General features: G+C 51.7%; 1 protein-coding gene across 1 annotated transcript; it reads left to right on the top strand.

The window, feature by feature from the left end:
- Positions 1 to 883: 883 nt before the first annotated feature.
- Positions 884 to 26,714, top strand: COL6A1 (collagen type VI alpha 1 chain). Its single transcript, XM_009566891.2, has 35 exons — positions 884 to 1,187; positions 1,983 to 2,112; positions 3,980 to 4,180; positions 4,511 to 4,670; positions 4,872 to 4,994; positions 5,086 to 5,106; positions 5,324 to 5,344; positions 5,446 to 5,490; positions 5,768 to 5,821; positions 6,612 to 6,656; positions 6,753 to 6,779; positions 7,152 to 7,178; positions 7,280 to 7,324; positions 7,556 to 7,609; positions 8,373 to 8,435; positions 8,846 to 8,908; positions 9,081 to 9,134; positions 9,223 to 9,258; positions 9,437 to 9,499; positions 12,297 to 12,359; positions 16,106 to 16,168; positions 16,632 to 16,694; positions 17,162 to 17,212; positions 17,297 to 17,332; positions 17,810 to 17,872; positions 18,356 to 18,421; positions 19,158 to 19,193; positions 19,529 to 19,565; positions 20,417 to 20,425; positions 21,261 to 21,394; positions 22,456 to 22,565; positions 22,879 to 23,062; positions 23,279 to 23,453; positions 23,879 to 23,908; positions 24,691 to 26,714. The coding sequence occupies exons 1-35, from the start codon at positions 1,079 to 1,081 to the stop codon at positions 25,299 to 25,301; spliced, it is 3,072 nt and encodes a 1,023-aa protein (XP_009565186.2). The 5' UTR covers positions 884 to 1,078; the 3' UTR covers positions 25,302 to 26,714.

Consider the following 26,714-nt stretch of genomic DNA (forward strand, 5'->3'; position numbering starts at 1 on the left):
CCTGGAGGTGTTCAAGGCAAGGTTGGATGAGACTTTGAGCACCTTGATCTAGTGGAAGGTGTCCATGCCCATGGCATTGGGGCTGGAAATGGGTGATCTTTAAGGTCCCTTCTGACCCAAATCATTCTATAATTCTGAGTCTGAGTTAAGCTGCATGGGACTCATCTCCAGCGCTAGTCATGAAGAGTGAAGGGTCTGGAAGGACTTAAAGAGTGCCTTGCTGTGGGGGTCCAGCTCCTCCGTGCTGCAGATCCACAGGCTGTCCTGCCAGCCTACAGGATGAGAAGATGCTCATCTTCAGCTATCCCTAAAGGCTGAGGTCCCAATTTGGCCTTATGAGCTTGACTGTTTTGTCCATCCCTGCTCCTTGCCTTAAGCAGGAGTTTATTCCCAGTCTGTGGGGTCTCTGTGGGGTTTTCCTCAGCTTGACCCTCAGGTTTCTGTCCTGGTTGAGTAGAAAGCTCTGAAAGTCAGGGAGGAAGGTGCTTATGGTGCCGCCATCGTGGGTGGTTGTGCAACAGCTCCAGCTCTCCTCAGTGCGGACTCCCCTGGTTATCAGGACAAGACAGGCCAGCTATAATGCAGGTGGGGATGCAATAAGGATGCCTGTCTCCCTGCCCCAGCTTTCTTGGCCCAGGAGCCAGGAAAGACCAGTCTGGCAGGTGTCCACAGCCTCCCTGCCCCACAGAGCAGGGTAACCCCAAAGCGGAATGTTGATGCTGTGCACTGACTACACCAGGGCTCCATGCAGGAGGCTTGTGGAGACCCCAGGCACCAGCGGCCAGGGTGCCACCACAGGTACAGTGACATCCAGAACAAGGGTAAGAAGAAATGCCTCATCCGTTTCTGACTCACAGCTGACAGCCCCTGATCCCTCCCTCCGTCTTTGGGCTGGAGAAGTCTCCTCCTCACCCTTACCCTCCTGCCTGCTCTTCCTCCCACAGAAACCAAGGGGAAAGCGGTAAAAAATATCTTCGGCAACTCCTGCTCCTGGACTGTGGCTTTTCTCAGCTGCTGGGTCCTCCGTCCCTGCTTTTTTTTCATCAATCCAGCTCGATGGTAATCTGAACCAAGCAAAATGAGACTGCGAGACTTTCTGCTCACTTTGCTGGTCCACGCCGGCTTCCTGGGGGGGGGCTCTTGGGCTCAGCGCCCAGAAACAGCCACCCGAGTCGGAAATGCTGAAGGTAAGCCCAGGCTGCTTCCCAATGTGTTTTTCCTCCCAGGGACGAGCAGAGACATCCGGCTGCTGTTGTCCTCCTCAGTGGATGCCTCCGCTGCCGCAACTTTGTTGGGACATTTGGGGGGAGAGTTGTGTTTGCTGAGGAGAGCACTGTAGGATTAGAGAGGATCTGAAAGACGTACTCACTTTTAATATTTGATGGCTCTTTCTCCTTGGCTCTGTCTTGTCAGATGTTAGCAGTAGCCGTGGGCTGCAGGAGAGGCGGATAACAGCTGATACCTGATTTGTTTTCTGAAATATTTTGGGTTTAACACTGGCTGTTAAGGGACATGTTCATTTTTGCTCTCCTCTGCAATATTTGTGCCAAAATGTGTCAGACAAATGTTAGCTTCTCATTGCATTAATTGCTATCATATATAGGGGTTTTTTTTTCTAAGTGATTGCTTCAGCTGCATGTTATTTTATACTGGTAACTGGTATTGGTCTTGCAAAGTTATGCTTTGAACATAAATGGGAAAAAAAATATGTAGAAAGCTGTTAAATGTCACAAAGTGATGTTCTCTGAATTTGCCCTGAATCAGGCTAACCCTGATGAGAAAACAGAAAAGAGCAACCTCAGCCATGTGTGTGTGCTTGCGTGTCTCCTGTGGGGTTCGGATGCAAAAGCAGTCCCCTTAGTGCAGATCCTGGGAGCCTACTAGTAGGGGAGCAAGTCTGCAGGCATGCAAGCAGGAGCCTGGGCTGGGGAGGCGATGCAGCAGGGCTGCCTGCCAACTGCTCCTTCTCTGCTTCTTCCTAGACTGCCCTGTGGACTTGTTCTTTGTCCTGGACACCTCAGAGAGTGTTGCCCTGAGAGTGAAGCCCTTTGGGGACCTGGTTGCCCAAGTGAAAGATTTCACCAACCGGTTCATTGATAAGCTGACAAACAGGTATATCTCCTGGGGTTTTGTCTAGGCTGCTTTGGGGATGGACCCTGGTGCTGGGTGGGATGCTGAGACTGCTTTGTGCATCCATCCAAGGGCAGAGAGGAAGAAAGCAGGGATGCCAGGGAAGGAGGTGGAAGTGTCTCCTCCCTTTCCCAGTCCATGGCTGCCCTGTTTCTACTTATCCATGCTGATGGTGGCAGTGTGCCTGCATTCAGCCCTTGTAAAAGCAAGGGCTTCCTGGAGCAGCAGATGTGGAGCCCAAACCCACCACCTCCAGCTGGCCAGGTGGTTATTCTGTAGGGCCAAACTGATGGTGATCCCCATGCCACCAGCTGCTCAGCTCCAGAACACACCAGGTGTTTGGGTGGCAGCAGGGCACCTCTGATGTTAAATTCAGTGCTCTTGGGCACCCCGCAGAGCAAACCCTCCCTTGTATCCCCAAGGATACCCTGCATCACTGAACCCAGCTTTGGGGGCACCTGTGGAGTGCATTTTATCCACCTCCCTGCCCAGCTCTTCATCTGCCTCCTTCTCACTCACAGCCACCAACCCAAGTCTGACCCTGGCTTTCCCAGGATAAGGGCACCCTAGGGCATCAAAGCTCCCAGATCCTGGAGGGGGTTGAAGCTGGGAAGAGCTGGAGGCAAAGGCCATGGCTTGCCCGCTGGCTGGAGATCCAGGGATGCAACGGAGCACCATGAGTCCTGGAGACGTGGGGAAGTGTCCTTGGGGCAGTGGGACATGTGTGCTAGTGCCCAGAGGGACACTGTGGGGATGTCCCAGTACTGTGGGAGCTGGAGGAGTAAAATTTTCCTCTCAAGGCAGGTGGGAGGGGTTAGCAGCTCACCTACCCATTGCCTAGGCAGGAAAACTACCTTACAAGACATTCAGTGACCACAAGTCTTGTGCTTCAGAACAGCCAGCCAGGCCTCCATCAAACCAGCATGACTTTCTCCTAAGCAAGGTGCTGGGCTTTGTCCAGAGACCCTGCTGCATACAGACAGACAGATGGATATCCTAAGTCCATCTCAAACACCCCCTGTGCCCACCCCGCCACCCTCTACCTGCTTTGAAGACATCTCCCTGCGAGTCGCCTCTGTGCATGTCACGCTGCTGAGCACCCATAGCACACACAGCGCGGTTGGCAGCGTTGATGGCATGGCAAGGAGCAGCAGCGAGGCGCAGGGGAGAGCAGTAAGGCCATCACACAGGTGGTTTGGGGAAAGATCCTACTGAGCAGAGAAAAGATGAGCCTGGGGAAGTGAGGGAGCTGTGCAACCCCATCCCTTTGGGATTGGACCCGGCATCCTGAAAAGACCCTAGCTGGGACACTGACCAAAACACAGGGACGCATGATGCCCTTGTTCTGTGGAGTGACAGGTGCAGTCTGTGTCAGGACATAGGATGGGGTTTCAACACACACTCATCCCTCTCTGAGTCAAAGCATACTTCAGAGGGAGGCTTCTATCTTTGATTTTAATATATCCTGCAGCAGAACGGTCACTGAAGTCCTGGGTGGGGTGTTTGGGCAGTTACCTGTCCTGCACACACACACCTGGCTGTCTGCCTCAACATCTCCTGCTCAGCTCCAGCCACTGCAGCGTCATGCCTCTTCAGGAAGCTTCTCTGCCAAACTGTCTGACCTCTGTGGACAGCTGTATCACTTTGTCCTTCACCTGCTGAACAAACTACTCAGCTCCTGTGGCTGAGCTTTGCATATCAGACATATCCCAGCCTTGCAGGAGAGTAGGGAGCCCTAGAAAAGCCCTGCAGAGGACTTGTGTTTTACATGGCAGGCTGGTGCAAGCAGAGTGGAGGTGGCGGCAGGGCGAGGATGAAGGTGGTGAGGTGTCTTGGTGTGTGCACACAGGTATTACCGCTGTGACCGCAACCTAGTATGGAATGCCGGGGCACTGCACTACAGTGATGAAGTCGTGCTCATCAAGAGCCTCACCTCGATGCCCAGCGGCCGGAGTGAGCTGAAGAATCGTGTTTCAGCTGTGAACTACATTGGGAAGGGCACCTACACTGACTGTGCCATAAAGAGAGGCATCGAGGAGCTGCTCATCGGGTAAGGCAGTAGGGCTAAGGTGGGTGGAGGAGGTGATGCTCGTGGTATGGTCATGGTGTGAGGAAGTTGGGAGCTTCTGGGTTAGGACATCCCTGTGCACTGTACAGAGCTGTCCCCAGGGTGGGACAGGTGGTCAGGAGGTCATCTAGGCAATAAATAGGCACATGGGTGATAGGTTGCGAGGGCTCTAGCTTTGCTGGGGTGAGGCATGCCCTGACCATAGGCTGGGGCACTGCCTCAGCTGAGCATCCAGAGATACCCAAGCCGCTCTTCTCCAGATACATCTGTTAACTCCTTGCAACGTTAAATCCTGTGTTTAAACACTTGCAGTGGCTCCCATCATAAAGAGAATAAATACCTGATCGTGGTGACTGATGGACACCCCTTGGAAGGGTACAAGGAGCCTTGCGGAGGTCTGGACGATGCTGCCAATGAAGCCAAACATTTGGGGATCAAAGTGTTCTCTGTTGCCATCTCCCCCAACCACCTGGTAGGGACCACACAGCAGGGATGCTCCCTGCAGGGATCCTGCATGAGACCACAGGACCCTCAGCACATCAAAGGAGGCTCTGAGTGCCCTTCAGTGCCCTTCCCTGGAGGGAGGATGCAGACCCCCAGGGTGGCCTCTGAGGATGGGTCCTGCATGGGTGCCCACAGGTCTCACTCTGCCCTCCCCACCTCCCAACCTTAGGACCAGCGGCTCAACATCATTGCAACGGACCATGCCTACCGCCGCAACTTCACTGCCACCAGCCTGAAGCCAACCCGGGAACTTGATGTGGAAGAAACTATCAACACCATCATTGACATGATTGTAAGCACCACGTGTCCTCTCCTCAACCTGCCCCTTCCCCAAGCTCACCTGCCTCTCTCAAAGCCCTTCTCTTCGCTTTCTTTTCTTGCAGAAGGTTAACACAGAGCAGTCGGTGAGTGTGCCCTGGAGCTCCCCTCAGCCCCTACCCTGTGCCTGACCCTGCCCCCTGTGGGTCACCCACTGCCAAGCAGGGGCTCAGTGGCACAGTCCTGCCCTGCAGGCAGCCCCTGCCTCGCACATGCCACCCTTGCGAACTCCCCGCAGGCAGGAGGCAGCCTGGCCCTGGTACTGCCCACTGCCTCTAATGTTGTCTCCTTCTCTCTGGGCAGTGCTGCTCCTTCGAGTGCCAGGTGAGTCAGGTGTTTCAGGTCCTCTGCTCCCTTTGTTTGCATCTCCATGGCCCCAGGCTGGGCCTCAGTGCCTTGTCTAAACCCATGCCTCTCTACTGCAGCCTCCCCGAGGGCTCCCCGGACCTCCTGGTGACCCAGGCAATGAGGTGAGGGACCAGCTGTGACCATGCTGTGAGACCGGGACAGTGGAACGGGCACACTGGGGATACTCAGAGGCCAGTGGGGCACGAGGTCCTCAGCACCCCACCACTGCCCCATGGATAGGTGGATGAGAAGCCACACCATGCTCCCAAGCAGCTGGTGTCATTTGTTCCCCATGTTCATGGAGCATTGCTGCTCCCACCCTCCCTGCTCTCCTTTCAACACGTTGTCATTCTGTTCCTGGGGATGATGAGCTAACTTTATTTCTATCCTGTATTGCAGGGAGAAAGAGGCAAGCCAGGTCTTCCCGGCCAGAAAGGAGAGGCTGGAGAACCAGTAAGTAAAGGACCAGCCATGGTGACTGTGCTGGAGCTATTTTTTTTGCCACTTCTGGCCAGACCTCTCTGATGTATCCTTACCAGCCCTTGCCCCTGCATCACCCTGTTTCCATTGGGTAGTCAGTGGGGTCATGGCCAGCTGTCCCCTTCTGCAGCCATTCTGCCAAGCAGTGGAGTGGCCCCCTCCTCTTTTGCTACAAGGCTTCCTTGTTCCTCACCCAAAATAGCCATTCCTCCTGGAGGACACATCTCTGACTCATGTATGCCAGCCCAGGGGTGGACTCTGGGCTCCCTCCCGCGTCCTCTGACATGACAAGCACAGCAGTGTTACAGGGAAACCTTCAGTAAATAATGAGCTAACAGCATGAGGAAACTATTTCCCTCCTCCTCCCATTTTTTTTACTCTACACTTATTTTTGTGAGGTGTATTTCTTCCACACACGTGAGTGTGCAGTTACTCATCTTGAATATTCCAAATTTAGAAATCCCATTTTTCCTTCCCAAGAGATTTCTGCCCTTCCCTTTCATCTCAGGTAACGTGTCCCCAGGTGCCCTGTTTCCCTCACACCAGGGAAGGCTGGAAATGGTGGAGGTAGATCCCCTCTGCCCTTCACAACGATCTCGTGCTCCCAGACTGAGCAAACAAGAAGTGGAGTTACAGGAAAGCCTTCTGTAGGAGCATATGGCACTTGGGACCTGAGCCCCACATCAAGAGCCGGAGGGAATCTGCCCCATGGTGATGGTGGTGATTGTATTTGCCTCTGTAACACTATGTTTCTGTCCTCTAGGGCAGGCCAGGGGACATGGGACCTGTCGGCTACCAAGGAATGAAGGTGCGTGGGGCTGCAGACATGGTTCCTAGATGGGCCACAGGCTTTGTGCTACAAGTGTTTTCATCCTTCCGTTTTCCTTTCTCCTTTCATCTCTAGGGTGACAAAGGAAGTCGAGGAGAAAAGGTGAGGACTGTAAGGATATTGGGGGAGATCTCTGTGTGCCCCTGCTTGGTGACCTGAGGCTGCCCCGGCAGCTGCATGATGTTGGGGTCTGGTACGTGCCCACACATCCATCCCTCCTGACGTCACTGCTCGTGCCAGGATGGAGGATCCAACTGGATCAGCCAGTTTGCAGCTGACACAGCCTGAGGGATCAAGCAAGCACCGTGCAGTGAGCACAGCCAGGCAGAATGGGAGAGACCGTCAGTGTGCAGGAACACAGTGAACGCCTGCACCCTTGGACTGAGGGGACCGCGAGGATTGGGGACCGCGAGGCAATGGGGGAATGGATCTGCTCTGCACAGGGGGCTAACATCTCTCTCCTTCGCTTTGCAGGGCTCGAGAGGAGCCAAAGGAGCCAAGGTCGGTCTCTGCTTTTGCACTACTTATTTTTTCTTGTCGATGCCTGGGGGAAGAAGGGTCTTTGGAAACTACTTCTTCATAATCCCTATTCTCCATTTCAGGGTGAGAAGGGCAGGCGTGGAATCGATGGCATCGATGGCATGAAGGTAAATCTCTGTTCTGGGGTGCTTTGCTTAGCCTGAGGACGCTGGCTTTTACCCCTCCAAAACTGTTGTGGGGTCTGAGAACGAAGCCATAGTACCATGTAGGGCAGTGGGCCACCCTCCACCTGCCAGCCAGGGGCAGGACTGGGATGTCCATTTCAGGGCTCTGGGATGATGGATGGGGTCTTCCCATAGGCGCTGATCACAGAGACCCTTGCTTTTTCCGTCTGACAGGGTGAAGCTGGATACCCTGGGTTACCTGGCTGCAAAGGCTCACCTGGATTCGACGTACGTATCTGTGGGCGCCCTTTGAATGCAAATGAAGTGGTGTGGCAGGTTGCCATGCGAGGGTGTGGAAACTGGGAGCCATCCAGCTGTGGGATGGAGTTGCTGCACTTGGAAATGCAACGCTAGACATGCAATGCTTGTCCCAGCCATGGCATCTTGGGGGTGTCCCCAGGGCAGTCTGCCTTCTGCTTGCCCGGAAGCTGTTCCCCATTGCATGGGGCTGCCTATGAAGCTGCACACTGAGGCAGCGTTTGTCTGGAGGCTGTTAAGCACAGGAAAGTGGGCAAAGAAGAGCTCAGTGCCAGATGGGCAAACCCAGGATCAACCAGATTGAGCCTGCTGGTGGCCTGACTGGCCACCCAGAAAATGTTGGAGATTTTGAAGGCCTCTAGAAAAAAATATTCTGACATTGCATTTTTCCAGGTACTGTTTGCTTCCGTGCTCCCAGGATGACACATCCGTGGCAGCACCAGTATCGCTGCAGTCCAGCCAGAGCAGCCCAATAACAACCTTTTCTGCCATTTTCGTCTGAGCTGTAGAAGTACACTCAGTTTTGCAGTGTTTCAGCAATGCAGCTGCAGGGCTGCTTGCACAGCTCCATGGTGCAAGAGCACCATGCCATCCCTGCACCGCTCCTGATTGCATGTCCTTCACTGCTGAGGAGCTGCAGGCTAAGCTGCTAGAATGCTTGATCCATGCTTACTTTCCCACAGCTAGTTTTATTGACCTGGTTTTTCAGTGATGTTGCCTTTATTTTCAACAGGGAGCTCAAGGCCCAGCTGGACCAAAAGGAGATCCTGGTGCTTATGGACCCAAGGGAGGAAAGGTGAGCCACTCTGCTGCACCCCATGTAGAAGGAAGGATGCTTGGACCACTCTCCTGCAGGAAGGAGAGGTGGTGACTGACTATCACTGGCTTCCTTGCACTGATTGAGGCAAGCCTGTGCTGCCCATCACCCACATTAATATGGTTGATGTGACTCCCAGTATGCCCGAGGTTAGCAGGTGCTCATAAGCCTGGTATGAGCATCCCTGAGATATTAGGGGGCTGCTGTGAAAAAGTAGCACACGCGGAGCATGTGGAATAGGGTGGGATCTGCTGCAGACTGGCAGAGACCACAACCCAGAAAGGGGCTCGGAGTACACTGGGGTTTCTGATGGCCTCCGTGCCATGGGAGCTGAAATCCATCACTGGGTGCTGGATGCAGTCTTGATGGTGCCTTGTGTCCTTGTGAAGGGGGAGCCTGGGGATGATGGAAAGCCTGGCCGACAAGGGATTCCTGGCAGCCCTGGAGAGAAGGTGGGTGGAACACCCGTCCATGAGCACCCTCTGCCCTCTGTGAGAGGGAGATGTCTCCCAATCCAGCGTCTGCTTTGAAGCAGAGCTTACCCAAGTCTCTGCAAGCATGCAGGGCTTTGCTCTGAGACCTGCTGACTTGTCTCATTTGCACCCCTGTGGCTTTCTCATGCAGGGCATGCCTGGAAACCCTGGTGAGCCTGGACCAGTGGGAGAAACGGGCGATGAGGTAAGTCCTTTGCCCATGCTTGTGATGCCCCTTGTGCATGCCTGCTGGTCATCCCTACTGCCTCACCACCTCTGTTGTTTTTCCACAGGGTGCTCCAGGTGCAGATGGTCCTCCTGGAGAACGTGTAAGTGAGGATACTGGGGCTGGGCACCACACCAGCAGGGCATGGGCAGGGGCTAGTAGCCTACAGAAGAGCAAGAGGTGGAGGGCTGGACAGAGCCCACTCAGAGGTGGACAATGAGGGAGGGTTTTGCTTCTGCTGGAGTACATGCTGATTTTGTTTTCCCATCGCCTTCTTGCAGGGCAGCGATGGAGAAAGAGGCCCACCGGGCTCACCGGGTGACCGTGGGCCAAGAGGAGAGCCGGTAACTGCATCCATGGAGCATCTTTCAGCATCTGCTTGCAAACAGGGTCACACTTAGCAGCCAAGGACTAGAAATAGGTGCCCCGTGGCTAACTCCACCAGCCTGCAGACCAGCAGGCAAACTCAGTGGTGACCTGTTATTGTCCCCCAGCAATCGGCCTTTATGCTGGCAGTTAATCTCTAAACAGCCAAAATCCAGAGGAGACCATCGCCAGCAAGCCAAGCACAGCTGGAAAGTGACCAGGCCCTGCCTTGTGGCTGCAAAACCAGTTGATGGAGAGCAAAGGGGCAAGATGTCCTCCTCTGGGGGCTTGGGGGCTGCGTGGGATACTGATGGCACAGGAAGGAGATCTTTAGCAGCAGGGCAGCATGCATGGGTGCAGACAGGAGGGGGGAACATTCTTCCCTCCTCTTTTGGGTGGGAGTCACTAGGAAAGTATTTTTCTTGCCTGCCAGGGGTGAGTCACAAAGCATGAGTGTAGGAGGGGCAGGCAGGAGCCCTCTGCAGGCCAGGACAAACATGTGGCAAGCGACAGAGGTGCCACGCACACCAGAGAGGGAGGACGGGTGCTACTGCACAAGGTGGGGGTGGCGGAAGCCGGGACACCAGCAGCAGCATCCCTGGCATTGGCCAGCCACTTCCCCTGTCCCTGCAGTGAGGACAGCCAGTATCCACCACCAGAGTAGGGTGCAGGGCAGGAGTCCACCCTGGGGAGGGGTCAGCTCTGGCAGGGGCTTCTGGCAGCCTCTCCTGTCCTGTTTACTGCTTGGGGAGAGGCAGCACTGCCGCACGTGGTGTGCAGGGCAGATGTGCGTGGGATGAAGGCATGCCAGTGTCCTGGAGTTAAATTGTTCAGCAGACGATGGACTACTTCCTTCCAAGATTTAGTCCAAGCACGAGGCAATGCAATCTTGCCAGAAATGTCTCCACCAGTGCTCGGGGCCCACTGGAAGTTATGTTTAATATTTACTGTTTGGCTAAGACATCTGGAAGCTTCTAGCTTGCAAATAAGGACTTAGTTCACTAAGATTTCAACCACTTTCCTCTGAGTTTTAAGTCAGGTGTGACTGTCACGGGAAGTTTCTGAACTACTCCCTTCCCCATGGGCTGGGGGCTCCCTGGCCCCACATCCCAGGGCTTCAGCCAGAGCAGCACCTTGTGCAAAGATGCTCATCTTGCAGCCCATGATGCTGTTTGATCTTGAGAGTGACTTGGCTGAAAGGCGCAAAGCTCTTTGCTTAGCTTTCATGCAGCCCACTGAGGGGTAATGCTCCACTTTGCAGTGGGGTGGGGAGGCCTTCTTCTGAATTGCCAGGAGCTTGCAGCAAACCTTTGGGTGGCAGCGGTGGGGGTCCACACCTTCTGTCGCTTGCAATGCCTCCCTGATCTGCTCGCTCCTGGCTATGGGTCTAGATGGGAAGGGTGCCCTGGAGCCAGCCTGGGTCCAGCAGACACGCTGCCCTATTGGAACACAGGTCTGCTGGACTGGTAGAAGGCTGACCCTGTCCACACTGGTCAAGTGAAAGTGGAATTGAGACATGTCCAGCCCTTGGGCATTTCCTCCTATTGGAGTTGTTGGGGTGCAGAAAAACTCAGCTCAGATTTTCAAGGCTGTCCCAGACTGTCAGTTCTCTGCAAACAGTTCCTAACCCAGCTCAGGGTACTGAGTGTTGGCAAAGGTGCATGGAGAACATCAGCAGGGAGAGGTGAGGATTTCCCTCCTCACCTCATGGCTCATTCCCTTGGAAATTCCCTTAGCTCAGCAGAGACAGCAGGCTGGATGAAAAGGGGGTGGAGGAAGGACCTTCCATACAAGACAGGGTGAGAGAGTTGGGATTGTTCAGCTTAGAGAAGAGAAGGCTCCGAAAAGACCTTAGAGCAGCCTTTCAGTACCTGAAGGGGGCTATAAGATAGCTGGAAAGGGAATTTTTACAAAGGCTTGTAGTGACAGGACTAGGGGGAATGGGTATAAACTGGAGAGGGACAGATTTAGACTAGACATTAGGAGGAAATTCTTCACAACGAGGGTGGTGAGGTACTGGAACAGGTTGCCCAGGGAAGTCATGGTTGCTCCATTCCTTGAGGTGTTCAAGGCCAGGTTGGATGGGGTCTTGAGCACCCTGATCTAGTGGGAGGTGTCTCTGCCCATGGCAGAGGGGTGGGAATTAGATGACCTTTAAGGTCCCTTGCAACTCAAACCATTCTATGATTCTAAGGGTGCTGCTAGCCTGGAGTCTCTGCCCATGTATGAGGAAAGCAGCTTCTCTTCAAGCAGACTGCCCAGGGCAGAAGCTGCTCTAGAAAAGCAGCCATGGTTGGAGAGCGTGGCTGGGAAGAGCCACTACATGGTTTGAGGAGCCAGGGACGGGTCAGTGTATCTGCAGAAGTCTTGTGAAAAGAGAGAGGGAGGAGAGTGTCCACGGTGGGTTGCACCAGTAACATTACAGAGGCACATGCCACCACAGTGAAGTGGGATATGTCTCTCCAGGAATTTGTTTTTCTGGTAGAATACCAGAATACCAGGAAGACAATCCCATCCTTCAGAAGGTCTTCTTCTTAGGGCCATCTTTTTGGCTTCAAAGTGTCTACATTAGCCCTTCTCTCTCTCTCCCCACACCTCTCAGAGTTTTCTACCCACCTCTTGAACCTGCCTTGAAAACCTCCTTGTTTGGACGACTGCATTTCTATCCAGTATGTGCTATTGGTGCTGCATCCTTGCTCCTTGCTGCACACAGGGCCTTTTGCACTCTCTGCCTGCTCCCTTTGGGTTTCTCATGTCCTCTGTGTGCGTTTTCAGGGAGATGTTGGACCACCTGGTGACCAAGGGCGGGAAGGACCTCTTGGACCACCTGGCGACCAGGTAAGAGCTTGGTGTAACCTTCTGGATCCCAGCTGGATGCAGTTGGGGCAGGGGGAAGAGTGGAGTAGGTAGCTTAACTGATGCCATAGCATGTTGGGGAAAGTTTGCAGCATCTTCCAGACCAGGCAGCAAAGCTGATGAAGAGGGGCAGGGATACCTTGGAGAACTCAGAATATGGACAGGGCTAAAAAAAAGGAGACTTGGCTGTTGGGCTGAGGACAGAGAAACCTCTACACCATTTCCCAATCCTATGGAAACAGATGTCAACGCGTCTGACAGATTTGGAAACTGGCAAGTGTGAGCTGCAGCAGTGCACAAAATGTTCAGGTCTGGGGCCAGGCACTGTCCCAAAGCCAGCGTTCCTCAAGTCTGCTTATGGCAAGGTCTGGCCCTCATGCTCTGGGTTCTTCTTGTCCTTGTGAGCCTCAAGTAACAGTTTTCAGACCCCACAAGCTTCCTGAAGAGTAGAGCTGGCTACCTCCAGCCTGAAGAAGCCCTCTGGCTGCTGCACAATTAAAGTCTCTCTTCCCAAAGTCACAACCAGCTCCCAGTTGATAATGCTGGGTCTGGAGGTGCTCTTGCATGATGATAGCACTGATTGTAATGACCATCAGGGTCTTTCCACCCGAGCAAGCATGCTTTGACATCGCCCGTGGATGAGGCTCTGTGGGACAACTCCCCTCCTACCCACAGCATCACAGTTTTGATGGACCCTGAGGTACCAGGAAGTATTGAGGTAAACATGCCCACATTGGTGGAAGAGGATTTCCATGGGCGTTCACATGGAGAAGCATGGACACCAGCATGCTGGCAAAGATGAGACAGCTTTTGAAGTCTTTTAAGGTTGAACAAGTGTTGAAAAGCCCTGAAGATCTGGAGTGCAGGAGAGCCATGAAAGGGCTGCTGCAGCCTAAGCGCAGGATATGCTTGTGCCAGGGTTGTGCTTGCCTTCTCTTGAGCCTGTCTTGTGCTAGTGAAGATCACCAAATTCACATAGGAGGATTTGTCCAGATCCTGCTCTTTGTAGCTGAGCTGAGCTCCTGCCACAGGCAAAGAGTGGCAGCATCCAGCTTGTTAGGCACTGTCGTGGTGAGAGGTGTTGTTTTGGGAGGTGTCCCTGCTGGGAAGGCAGTACTTTTGATGTGTGCGTGTAATGAGCTAGTGCTGCAGGCTGACAACAGCGCACGAGAAAGGACTGGAGCTGCTCTCCATGTAGTAGATGCTCATTCCCAGTTTGAGGCAGAAGAACTAGTAGAGTAGAAGAAGAGTTGAGGTAGAGATTTGATGCAAGCTTGGGAGCCAGAGCTGTGCAAGCATGCTGGGCAGCCTGCCTCCAGCCAGCCTTCACTGGTGGGGAGGAGGAGAAGGAGGGTGAAAGAACGGTCTTCCTGCTGTCACTGAATCTGAGAGACACAGTTCTTCCCTTCTGGGGAGCACTGAACTTGAGACAAAGCCTTTCCAGAGAGGGAAGCATTGCAACAGCAGTTCCAATGCCTCCCCAGACAAAAGGCTGCCCCGGAGCCTTTACTACTCTAGGGAGATTTCAAAAGCAGTTGCAAAGAAAAGACACTTTTTCCATAAGCTGAGGGAGAATGCTTTTGCTTGGCCAAGTAAAAAATAAATGTTTAGTTGGTCTAGGGCAAGAGAAATGCTTGGGTAAGAGCAAGAGAAGGACTTTGGCAAACACAAGTGCCTTTCAAGCCGTGTTATCTGCAAGCTCTGGCTCCTTGAATACATTTCTCTGGGCAAGGGGAAAGGGGTCCCACTAGCCTGTGACTATGTTACACCCTCTTTCTATCCGAGAGAAGCTAAAGGTCAGCACCTTCTTTCTCTGATCCCCCTGGGCAGGTTTGGTAGTCCCTCTCTCTTCCTGGCCATGTAACCAGTTCTTGTTGCACCCAGAAAGGAAGTAGACAGAGCTGCTAAAGATTTCCTAATCCAAAATTCTGCATCTCCATAAACTCCTCCTGGGCTGCAAGGGATTTGCACTGTGCGCTACAGTGAGGCCATGTGTAGCCAGCGTGAGCCAAGGGTGCTGTGGATCCAGCTTTGGCTGATGTAAGCGATCATGAGTTCCTGTTCCTCCTTCCCAGCTCTCTCTCTTCTGGGCTTTTGTGCAGAAATAAGATCATATGCCTTTGAGCAGTTTCGTGCTCTGCACGGTGCTATGGAATTTTAAGTCCCCTACACCCTCGTGTGTCTTTTCTTGGAAGAAGAGGGAATGAGGGTGTTCAGCATCAGCATCCCATGGCCGATGTTGGGTGAAGAGGAGCAGAGATGACAGCTGGAGGGGATTTCAACTTCCTCAGCTTTCAGGTGGTGAAAGAGCAGCTGCAAAGGTGGGCTAGGGTGAGACTCAACAGCTCCCAAAAAGCTCAGAGGTGCTAAAAATGAAGACATGGAGAAAGCCTGGGCTGCCATGATGCTGGAGTCCAGGTACCATTGAGCAAGTGCTGCCTTCTGCCTGCCAGGACACTGCAGTCACAGGACTCATTGCAGGGACCATTTAAAAGACTGAGAGTTTTGCACTGGCATGACTCTTGCCTGCAGCCACAGTGCAGGAGGGGCCAATTTGCCAAGCAATCACTCGCTCTCACCACAGTTTGCTCTCTGCCTACGTATGTCATCTACATTGCCTGGAAACTGGCTGCACACTTAGGTCCATCTAGGATTCTGCATTGCTCCAGCATTTGGACCCGCAGACAAGAGCATCATTAACCAATCTCTACCCACCATCATTACCAGTCTTCTTGCAAGTAAACCCTCTGAAGTGGTGCTGGCACCAAGAAGAAGATGGGAAGGTCTCCCCTAGACATCCATCACAGCTCTTAGAGAAAAAAAAAATCATCCTCCCACCTCCTCTCTTGTCTCTGACTGTTTCTGGCAAGCCCTGCAGCCAACGGACCAAGCGGCTGCTGCCCAGATGGGATGTGGCAGAGTGACAGCTCTGGTCCATTCCAGCACACGCTGCCAGGACTCTACAGCCTCCTGAGGACAGAAACTCCCCAGAGCTATGAACAGGCCTCTATCAGCCCAGCTGTGACCCAGACCCTGTCTAATCCCCCACACATGGGGAGGGATGCTGTGGAAGGAGTTCTGTTTCATCTTTAGGGTGACGTGCTCCATCAAGGACTCTTCTCTGCCCTGAGGACACCTCTGCCACAGTTGATGAGATGCCACTATACAACCAGGATGTGCTTTGCAGGTAGAAAACATCATCTCTGCATCCTTGATCCTCTTTCCACCATGTCTTCTGTCATCAGACCAAGGAGTGGAGGAGATGGATGGCTTCCAGGTCCTTGGAGGCCCTGCTGGGAAGCTGCTCACTCTCACAGCCTGGCTGCCACTGAAAGCACAGGGTGTTTAACCCACGCTTGCAGTGTCATGCCTTGGCCCAGAAAGCTTCTTGGTTTGGCTCGTGTTTAGCATGGATCTGGCCAGGGCTGCCTCTGACGGGGTTTACAGAGAAAGCAGGGCGTAAGGAAGCTTTGGGACCATCAGCCTGTACAGGCAGGAGAAGGCAAGGGATCACTGGATGAGCCGGGCACTGCTCCTGAAGCATCTCCCCACCTACACTAGCCCCTGTCAGCAGGTCCTTTCTTGTGATGCTGGCTGAGGTGAAGGTGACTCATGGATGGGTACAAGGCATGAGGCAGCTGCTCCCAGCCACCACATCACAAAATAATGTGGGCAGGGGCAGCACTGAGACAAAATCCCTGTTGTGATAGCTCTTTGTGTTTCCCTAGGGTGAGGCTGGACCCTCTGGACCCAAGGGCTACAGAGGAGATGATGGACCCCGTGGCAGTGAGGTCAGTGCTTCTTCATCACTGCATCTTCTAAGAGGGGGGAGTTAAGGGAAGACCAGGAGATGTTGTCCACAAATCCCACAGATCTTGGAAGCCCATAGTAGGCACAAACTCAGGAGGCAGCTTCCTGGCAGGAACATAGAGACATTTTTCATGGATCCTTAAGGCCATGGCTGCCTTTTTCCCCACTCCCAGAGGCTCCACTCATGGAGAGGGTATAGCCACACCACAAGGCATGTGACTTCCTATCACAGAAGCTCGGGTAGCTTCTCTCCAAGGGCAGCCACCTGAATCTGCAGAGTTGATATCCAAGGCAGGAAGCAAGCAGAACGCAAAGCCCGCCTGCAGGCTTTGCATTTCTCTTGCATAAGCAAAACACCTCCCATGATGGTAGCCAGTTGCCTCAGAAGGCATCATCTTCCCAACTCAAAGAACAATGCTTCACCACTTCTTCTGCTCCTTCCAGGGCCCAAAGGGATTCGCTGGAGCACCAGGGCTGCCTGGAGACCCTGGCCTGATGGGAGAAAGGGTGAGTGGTATTTGAGGGGGTCGCATATAGCATGGAAGGGATCCACACAGCATGGTCCAACTCGGGAAGAAAATAAATTGTATTCCTACACAGATGAGATATGCTGAGAAAATTTGCCAGCAGCCTGCTTTTGAATCTGTACCACACCTGCAGGCTCAAAGAGCTGTATTTTGGGATATACTTTCCAGCAACAGAGACCTGATACTTCCCAGTGTGTTCCCAGACTGTGGCCATATCTCCAGTCTCTGAGAGTGACAGCATCACTCTCCTCTCGGTGGCTGTGCAGGTCACACACAAGGAGGATGCCCTTTTTATTTGCCTGCACCACTGCCCAAGCTACCAGTCACATATGTTTTGCACAAACATTTAGGGTGGAGATGGACTGCCTAAGGAGGGAAGGATCCTGCTGCCATACTGTCTAAGGGCTCTACCTTTAATTATCTCCGTATATCTCCTTTCATTTCCAGGGTGAGGATGGCCCTCCTGGGAATGGCACGATTGGATTCACAGGTGCCCCTGTAAGTTTTTCGTGTTGCTTTGAAACTGTAAGATCATTATTTCTGCTTATCTGTCCTAACTTGCTTCCTTGCTTTTCTCTCCAGGGGCAGACAGGAGACAGAGGTGACCCTGGCATTAACGTAAGTGTGCTGCTTCCTCTTCTACCCAACAGGAATTTTCCTGGCTTGTGGTTTGGCTCCTAGAGCCTCTCCATCCGCATGATGAAATGGGCTTCCTCAAGCAGCCTGCACCTCCAAAGCCATCTATTCCTTCTGCCCACCTCTCCCTGCACTGAATGCTTCTGGTGGAAGTGTCCTGCCTTGGTACACCAATAGTAACACCCAGAACAGCAGTCTGAGCTGAGCATTCTCTGATGCAGCCCCAGAGCCAGAATTTGGGGTTGAAAGTGCCAGTCAGATGGAACAGCATGGTGCTATAACAGTGAAAGCCACCTAAGAAGGTCTCTCTTGACAGGACTGTAATTGGGTGCTAAGGAACCTACACAATGCTTTTTTTCCCTCTTCTGATTCAGCTTTCACAAAGTCACCACATGCCAGCACAAACACCACACTGACAACAGCTGTCCATGCAGGAGTCTCTTCTGTACTGTTTTTCAGGGAACAAAAGGCTATGTCGGTCCTAAAGGCGATGAAGGGGAGGCTGGAGACCCTGGCAATGATGTGAGTAACCTGTATTAAGATGAATCATTTTTCTCTGTGATAACAGCACAGGAGCTTCAGGCTGCGTCTCTAAAACTATCTTGCCTGTGCATCAGAACCTGTCAGACTTTGTAAGTTTGCAAGTGCCCTTTGCTGACGAGTAGCATCTGAGGGTAAGGGGAGTACTCCCTAGATGTTCATTATGTCCTACGAGTTATGGCCAGCAAAACTCCAGATCTGTTAGGTTGCAGTAGTTATCATCTCTGCAAGGTTTTCTATGCTTCCAGATAGCACCAATGTTTGTCCCTCCGCTGCACCACTGCCCCATGCAGGGAGTTTCCTAGCGTTCACCCCAACCCTCCCAAGTCCTAACTTATTTGGTTGGGTACAGCAATTTGACATAACACTTCTATGGTTAAGAAGGTCTTAGCAGACATCAGGAGGGGGAGATGCTACACCCCAACACACACAAAATTGCGGATTTTTGTTTTATTTTTATTCCAGAACCCAACCTCTGGCCCCAGGGGCATCAAAGGAGCAAAGGGCCACCGGGGACCTGAAGGACGCCCAGTAAGTGATGACCCTGGCAGGGTTTGCAACAAGGAGCATGGTGTGCCAGGCTGAAGGAGCTTCTAACAGCAGGGCAGACTTGCTCTCTACTCTCTACTCAAGTAGGAGAAAGGAAGTTTGAAAACCCACTGCTGCAGCCTGGAACACATGCCTTTGAAATCATGTTCACCCCAAATCAAGACAGAAAATACAGGCGCTTGTGTTTTTTCATGAGCAAAGCATTCTCATATGATCAGGTTCAGTAAGGGCGAGCAGACTTTCGGAGTGAACATCCTGAATCTGAAATTGTTTCAGTTCATATCGAGTCGCCACTTGCTTACGTGGCCTCACATTGATTTGGAGGCTAAAGGAGAGGCATCTCCCAAGCAAATGATATCCATCCATCCATCCATCCATCCATCCATCCATCCATCCATCCCTTCTTCCCTCCCCTGGGTACTGTGGAGGCAATGCCAAGCCATGTTGCACATGGTGTGTGCACTTGCTGCCTGCAGCAAGAGCTCGCTTTCCCTCTTCAGTGGATGTTGCAACACATGGAAACAGATCTCCTTCCTCCCACCCCCATGCAGCCCCAGGGCATTGTGCAAGCAAGCAGATGTACCTGTTCAAAGCGCAGCGCAGGGGCCAGCAGCTGGGTAGCCACAACTCAGCATTACTTAGCAAGCTACCAGCAGAGCTTGTTGCAGGTGGGACCGGCTGCTTGTGTAACTGCTCTCTCCACACTTCTGCTTTACAGGGACCACCAGGACCTGTGGGACCTCCAGGGCCAGATGTGAGTAGGACGGGATGCTGCTTGCTTGGTCTGCACTTGCCCTGTCCCACATGAGGGCTCCTGGGAGGGGGTTGATGCTGGGGCACCCTTGTGCTTCTGGGCAGGGCGGTGGCTGCTCCCCATCACTGTACCAGTCAGTGTCACTGGCCAGACTTCCTTCATGCCATTCTGTCACCAGCCAGTGCCATCTGTAGTGCACCCCATTTGCATATCACTCATTTCCAAATCAGGACCTCCTTTGAGGGCTCAAAGCAGTAGCAGGGTGGTGGGCAGCAGCTGGGAGCCAAGCAGCTGCCTTCTCTATTCTTCAAAGGTTTCTCCACTTCTGTTTTCAGGAATGTGAAATCTTGGACATCATCATGAAGATGTGCTGTGAGTATCCCTGTTCTGTTCCTCCCACCCTGCTTGGCTCCTTGAGGAGTCAGAGTTGGCTGCTTTTTCTCTGCCCCTCATGGGTGTGGGGCCATCCGCAGGCAGCATGCAGAGGGATGCCACGGGCACTACTTTGCTTCCATGAGTCACAATTAAGTCAATAAGCTGGGACAGAGGTGTGAGGTCTTCCCTGTGGTTGGGACAGCAGCCAAAAAGAGATAAAATCTCTGGTGTGTTGCTGTCCCTTTTTTTTGACACAGGGACTCCCAGCTGCATCTCTAGAGCAGGTCTGTTTCACTTACATGTGCTGCAGGCTGCTCTGCTGTGTCTGTGCATAAACAGTTACCCTTCACGGAAATTATGAGCAAAGCTGTGTAAAATCTTTGTGTGGACCATTTTACAATGTTTTTTTCTTAAACACCAGGGTTTGACTTTCCTCCTTGGGAAACGGAGGTCTGTTCTAGGGTGTCCTGCCATTCGGAACAGCAGTATGCATGTGTTGTAAAGGATTTCTGGCCCCCAGTCAATAATGAAATGCTGGAAGGACACAGGGTACTTAGGAAACTGAGTTTGAGCTCCATACCCTGGCGATTTACTTAATCCCTCCAGGATTAGCTTTTATTTTTATTTAAATAAGAATGCATCAGCATGTGCAGAAACAGAGCTCTGCAGCGTACAGTGCTGCAGGTCAGAGCATCATGGTCTGAAACAGGAGAAAAATCTCCATGAGCTCAAATTGTCCAGATCAGACATCTTTGGGCTTGCAGAAAGACAGACTTGCAGTCTACGCTAGTGTATGACAAACTCTTACATGCAGCATTTTAATGTTCTTTCTTTCTCTCCTCCTCTAGCCTGCTGTGGTGAGTGTTATTTGGCCAAGCTGCTCTGCAAACCTGTGCTACTCCTTCTCTTTGCTTGAACCCTTCCTTTTCCCTGTTCATTGCCTTCTGCTATGTTGACGTGCTGAGAACCCAAGAGGGAGGACAGAGCATGCATGAGGCAGGGGAGAGCAGGGAGCTCTCCCTGAGGTTGTTGTGCAGATTTGGACGCTGCTGTGGCTGAGTCCTACAAGTGGAAAACTGCTGTCAAGGCGCTTTGTGCTGGCAAAGTGCAGGCAGATTTTCTCCATCCTTTTTGCAATTGAAAATGGACATCAGTTTAGGGCATGCTGTGGATCCAGCTCTGTCCTCCTCCTTCCAAATCCTGCACTGGTTTGCAAAGAAATGTGCCATTTTTTCTTCCTGCTCTGATGCTATCCCAGTGGGTTGGGTTTGTAGTCCAGAAGCCTGAAGAAAGAGCCAAGGGCTCTTGAGAAAGAGGGCAGCACGCTGAGTCAGCCACCTCCAGCCCACCAGTGTCACTTCTGTCCTCCTGGGTTGGGTGAATGGAAGAAGTGAGAAAGCGTATGAGGAAATGGATTTTGGAATAATCACTGGGGGTTTTAAGGGTACTCACTGCTTGGAAATGCTGCGTGTCTTGTAGGGGGCACTGAGCAAAATGCAAATATTTTCAGATCTCCTATGGAGCTGTTTTGCCGCTTTATTTTACACCATGCTTTGTGGCTAGATAGAGTATACGCACCCAGTCAAGACTAATAACTGCTTGCTTGGGTATGCCTCCTTGCAAAGCGTGCTGCTATGAGTGAGCTACTCAAACAGAAAGCACAAACCCCTCTGCTCCCATGCCTTGCTGCAGAGTGCACCTGTGGTCCTGTCGACCTCCTCTTTGTGTTGGACAGCTCGGAGAGCATCGGTTTGCAGAATTTCCAGATTGCTAAGGACTTCATCATCAAAGTCATCGACCGCCTGAGCAAGGATGAGCGTGTGAAGGTGAGATTTCCACTGAGTGCCATGACATACTGTATGCACTCACTTCTTTTTCACTGTGAGCAGAAAAGTGGGGAGATACCTCCACTACAGAAGAACCTCCACAAGGCTTTCCTTCAAGTATATGACCAGGGTGGGTTTTTATTCTTCTCAGATTCATAAAGTCCTGGAGATGACATAGCAGTGTGTTATCCCAAAATATAGGCTTTTCACTCTTTCTGGGTGAAGGGGCTCCTCTTCCATGTCCCAGCTGATTAAGTATTTGTCTGATCAATCAGTCTCTCAGTCTCTTCTATGTCCTGATGAGCATTTTGAGTGGCTGGAGCAGATAACTCGTGAGGGGTGTTGCAGCTTCCCCTGGCTCCCTAAAGGCCAGCCCCCCAGGCACTCCTATCTACCCCCAAGCCTGAGTTTAGGTTGCCAGTTAAGCACACTACTAAAAAGGATTTTCACAGCCCAAAACAGCAATGTTGTCCCAGTGGCAAGTCTTTCAGTTTGAAGAGGGAAACAAATGCTTGCACCCCCAACTCTTTCCTGGTAACCCACTGTGCATGGGAAATTTCATTTACCCCTGTGATTTGGAAGGGATGTTTGGGATGAAGCCTTTCCTTAAGGTATAGTCAGACACATCTGTAGCACATGGACTGTGAAGCTGTGACAACCTGCCTTTGGATCCTTCTATAGACATGCATGGATCTCTTTAGTTGGCAAAGAGCTGGTAAAAAGTCTGAAAGGCTGTAGCTGGGCAGCAAAACCACTGTATTGGAAGAAAAACTGAAGTTTTGAAGAAAGATTATTCCTGGCCACCCACCATGGCCAGTGGCTCATGTTGAGACAACTCCGCTGGGAAACTTGGATATGGGTCTTGATTCATTGACTGTTCACCAAATTGGTCCCCATACGTATCCACTTCTACTGGAGCTCCTTCTGCCTGGAATAAGGCAGAGGAGAAATGACAGAGTCTGTCAGGAAAGTATTCAGTACTAAACCACTGGTAGGATTTCTGAGCTCTCCAGGGCCCCTGGAAGTATCTGGACCTAACTCACTCCTGCTTTTTCCAACAGTTTGAAGCTGGGGAGTCCCGTGTGGGCGTTGTGCAGTACAGCCATGACAACACACAGGAGCTGGTGGCCATGGGGGATGCCAACATAGACAACATAGGGGCACTCAAACAGTAAGTCTGTGGGGTCTTGGTACATCATGCACAGACCTGACTCAGAGATACTTACTCACTCCCCTCACACCTTCTATCTTGAGGCCAGCAGCTCCTGCAGCTGCAAGGACTCTAAAAATTCTTTAGTGGAAAGCAGTGGTTGGTGGCATTGCAGGTGATGCTGAGGTCAAGGAGCTTGCCAGTGTTTTACCCAAAGCACACTATAGGGATGGTGCCCTGCCTTGCAAGTGTGGCAATGAGACACATGTTCTCAGGGGCTTCTTCAGCATCCATGGGCCAGGGCTTGCAGGCTCACTGGTGTCTGTGCTTGCAGGGCAATCAAGAACCTCAAATGGATAGCTGGGGGCACCTACACTGGAGAAGCCCTGCAGTTCACTAAAGAAAACCTGCTGCGGAGATTCACCTCTGACAAGCGAGTCGCTATTGTCATTACAGATGGACGCTCTGACACACTGCGGGACCCTACCCCGCTCAACTCTCTGTGCGATGTCACCCCGGTAAGAACACAGGGGAAGCACCCTAACTGCAGAGGACTGCCACACAGCAGCCACGCATCGGAATAGTGCAGGATCTCTGGAGATCTGCATGTCTTCACTACCCAAAGCAAGGGCAGGGGACACAGTAGAAGCACTCTTACAAAATGACAGGTGCTCGGGCTTATGAATGCATTAGGTGATGAATGCATCAAGTGATGGACTCAAACTTCCCTGCAGGTGGTTTCCCTTGGGATAGGAGATATTTTCCGGAACCCTCCAAATCCAGATCACCTGAATGACATTGCTTGTTTAAGCAGACCAACAAGGCCAGGACTATCCATTCAAAGGGACAACTATGCTGAGCTCCTGGATGACACCTTCTTGCAGAACATCACCTCGTATGTCTGTCAAGGTAGGTGAAAGTTTAGCTGGAGGCAATAAGGAACACAGTGAAGATTGACTCAGCCAAAGGGTGAAGAATGCAGAGTGCCCTCCCTGCCTTCCCCCAGTCATGATTTTAAGCAGGTGTTGAGGAAAGAGAACAACATTCAAGATTTAGTAGAATAAGGGGCAGGGACATCTCATGTCTAAGAAAACTTTGCAGCTCAGTCCAATTCCTCTGCTGCTGTAGGACGTCTCTGACCACAGCATTGTGTTAAACAAGCACCTTTACACTTTCTGGTGCACATTTATAGCTTTTGCACAGCACCTTGCACAATGTGGCTGTGACCAAGAAGAGTGTTTGTCCCCACTGTGGCTCCACAGAAAGCTGTTCTGTAGGAGCAGTGGTTTTCCTGGGTGAGCCAGTGACGTTACTCTCTCTAATTTTCTTAACAGAGAAGAAATGTCCGGACTACACCTGCCCAAGTGAGTATTGACTCTGTCGCGTGAAAAGGTTGTGGGTGCTGTGATGGGGAAGTGGGAGTTTGCCTCTGTGGGAATGCATAGCTTGGAGACCTCTTACAACATGGACTGGAGAAGTGAGCGAGCCTTGCTAGATGCTCACAGAGTCTCTCACGAACTCACAGCCCAAAGAACCTGGGGCAAAAAAAAAAGGCTAGAAATTGGGGTTTTGGCTCCACAAACCTAGAAAGGAGATTGTGCCAGACTGAGCCCTCACAAGATTCAGCTGAGGCAAATAGTGAGATCAATCACTATGTGGTGGTGAGAGCACAAGCGAAAATCAGCGCTGTGGCAGGGATATGTGAGAAATGTCCTTGAATAGTGAGTACAGGGAGGAACTTATTCAGTACACCACCAGGCCAGAAATGAATACAATCCTCAGACTCATCATGGAAAGATGCCAGCCCTGGAAGACGAAGTGGCTCCCCAGACATGCAAGGACGATGTAAGTCAAGGAAAACATGCACTTTATTTAGGTAACAAGAGTCACTAGATTATCTAAGCCAGATAAGTACCTGGGAATGCAGCCTACTGTAACCAAATACAAGAAGAAATGACAAGTAAAAAGACAAGTGTAGGACAGCACTGGGCTAGAATAAACCAAGCTAGCAAGTACCCAGAGCCTGGGCATTTGCCCAAGTCTGGCAAGGCAGGAAGCCTGTGAGACAGCCAGTGACTTCACTGGCTTTCCATGGAAGTGGCAGAAGGAGAAACACAACGTAATGAGCCATGGGTTTTCCTTACAGTCACCTTCACTGAGCCAGCAGACATCACGCTGTTGGTGGACAGCTCCACCAGCGTGGGGAGCAAGAACTTTGAGACCACCAAGAAGTTCGTGAAGCGGCTGGCAGAGCGGTTCCTGGAGGCTGGCAAGCCTGCCGATGACTCCGTCCGTGTCTCAGTGGTCCAGTACAGTGGCAAGAATCAGCAGAAAGTGGAAGCTCAGTTCCAGTACAACTACACGGTCATTGCCAAAGCCATCGACAACATGGAGTTCATTAACGACGCCACAGACATCAATGCCGCTCTGCGTTTCATCACGGCACTGTACCAGCGGTCCGCCCGTGGTAGTGCAAAGAAGAGGGTGTTGGTGTTTTCTGATGGCAACTCTCAAGGGATCACTGCAAGGGCTATTGAGAGGGCTGTGCAGGAAGCTCAGCAGGCTGGCATTGAGATCTATGTGCTGGCAGTGGGCAGCCAAGCCAATGAGCCAAACATTCGTGTGTTGGTCACCGGGAAGAGCGCAGACTATGATGTGGTCTATGGGGAGCGCCACCTCTTTCGTGTGCCTGACTATACCTCTCTGCTGCGTGGTGTCTTCTACCAAACTGTCTCCAGGAAAATAGCTGTTGATTGAGCACCTGGTGGGTTTCTGCCAAGGCCATGCCTGCTTCTCTCTCATCTAAAAATGAAACCCAACAAAACAAAAAGAAATTAACAGTATTCTTGACCAACCTGAGGAATTTGCATCTATGCAGATAGCCACACTGCCACAGCCTGGCTGTGCATCATTCCCCTAATTCTTCCCCTGCTTCATCATCTGCATTTCTGCTCTCTCGGCCTCAAACCTCCCTCCCCACAGCAGGCAAACACAAGCACACCTAGTAATAACCTGCCAGAATACCAAAAACAACCTCATCCTGCTGGTTTTTTGCCAAGAAAGAATCAAGATGAGGAATTTTGTACCACTAAGGACTAGCCTGGTCTTATAAGGCTGATTAAGGTTCTTTTCAGATACAGGGTTCTTTTGTTAGTTTGCCTCTTCTCTTCATACATCAGCTGAGCACTTGCCCATCTCACAATGGTCCTAACCAAATGCTGTGCTTCAAGTGCTTCAAATTCAACATTTCAGCATATTTGAGAGGGGATCATTGTCATGGCTGGCAAGTTCAGTTTTTCTCCCATGCTTGTCAGGGAGGGCTGGACCTCATTATTCAAGCTGAGTGGAAGCCTCTCTGTCCTTGTGCCATGGAATAGGGCAGGGACTTCCCAGGGCTGGGGTGGTGGTGGAGCATCCCTCAGTGCTGACACTGCCTTTTAGGGCAGGGGGGCCGGGCACTGACCAAATGAAACATGTACAGCAGCTGTTGGGGAGGCGAGAAACCCTAGAAGCAGCTACATAAATGCACTCCTTCACTACCCAATCTCATGGGCCTACAATGAAACCAGGAACCTCATGAATAACCTGATGACTTGTGTCACGGTACAAGCTCCATTCTGGAAAAATCTCTCTGAGCCCAGTTAGCAGGATTTTTTTTTTTTTTTAATATATTTTTTTCAAAAGCGTCAAGCTGTCTAATTCCCAGTGAGCTCTCTGGGTGTGCTGTTTCTATAAGACCATCTCAGAGTTAGTCACCTGGGCCCCAGGGAAACCCACTGACCATACTATTAGGGCCTCATCCACAGCCCAGAGAAGTCAAAGGAAAAGCTGACATTATCTGCCAGGGGCTTTGACTCGTGCCCTACGGATATACTGACAAAGGTGCTATCACTATGTGGGTGATGTGGGCCCTTGGTGTTTACACAGTTGTTTTCAGGACCACGCTGAAGATGTGGTTTGGCTGGGTGAGATTTTGTTTCAGTGCTTCCATTGGTGCTCTTACTATGAATTCATGCGCTTCCAAGAAAGCAATAGTGATTGCCAGGTATTGGCATCCCAAACTCTTTACTTTGTATCCAAAACCCCATTGTACGAGTTAGTTTTATTTTATGCCTGTGTTCTACTAGAATTGTCCAATCAGAAATTTGTCAAATAAATTGTTTTCCACTA

This window comes from Cuculus canorus, chromosome 6 (assembly GCF_017976375.1).
Source record: "Cuculus canorus isolate bCucCan1 chromosome 6, bCucCan1.pri, whole genome shotgun sequence".
Taxonomy (NCBI): Eukaryota; Metazoa; Chordata; class Aves; order Cuculiformes; family Cuculidae; genus Cuculus; species Cuculus canorus.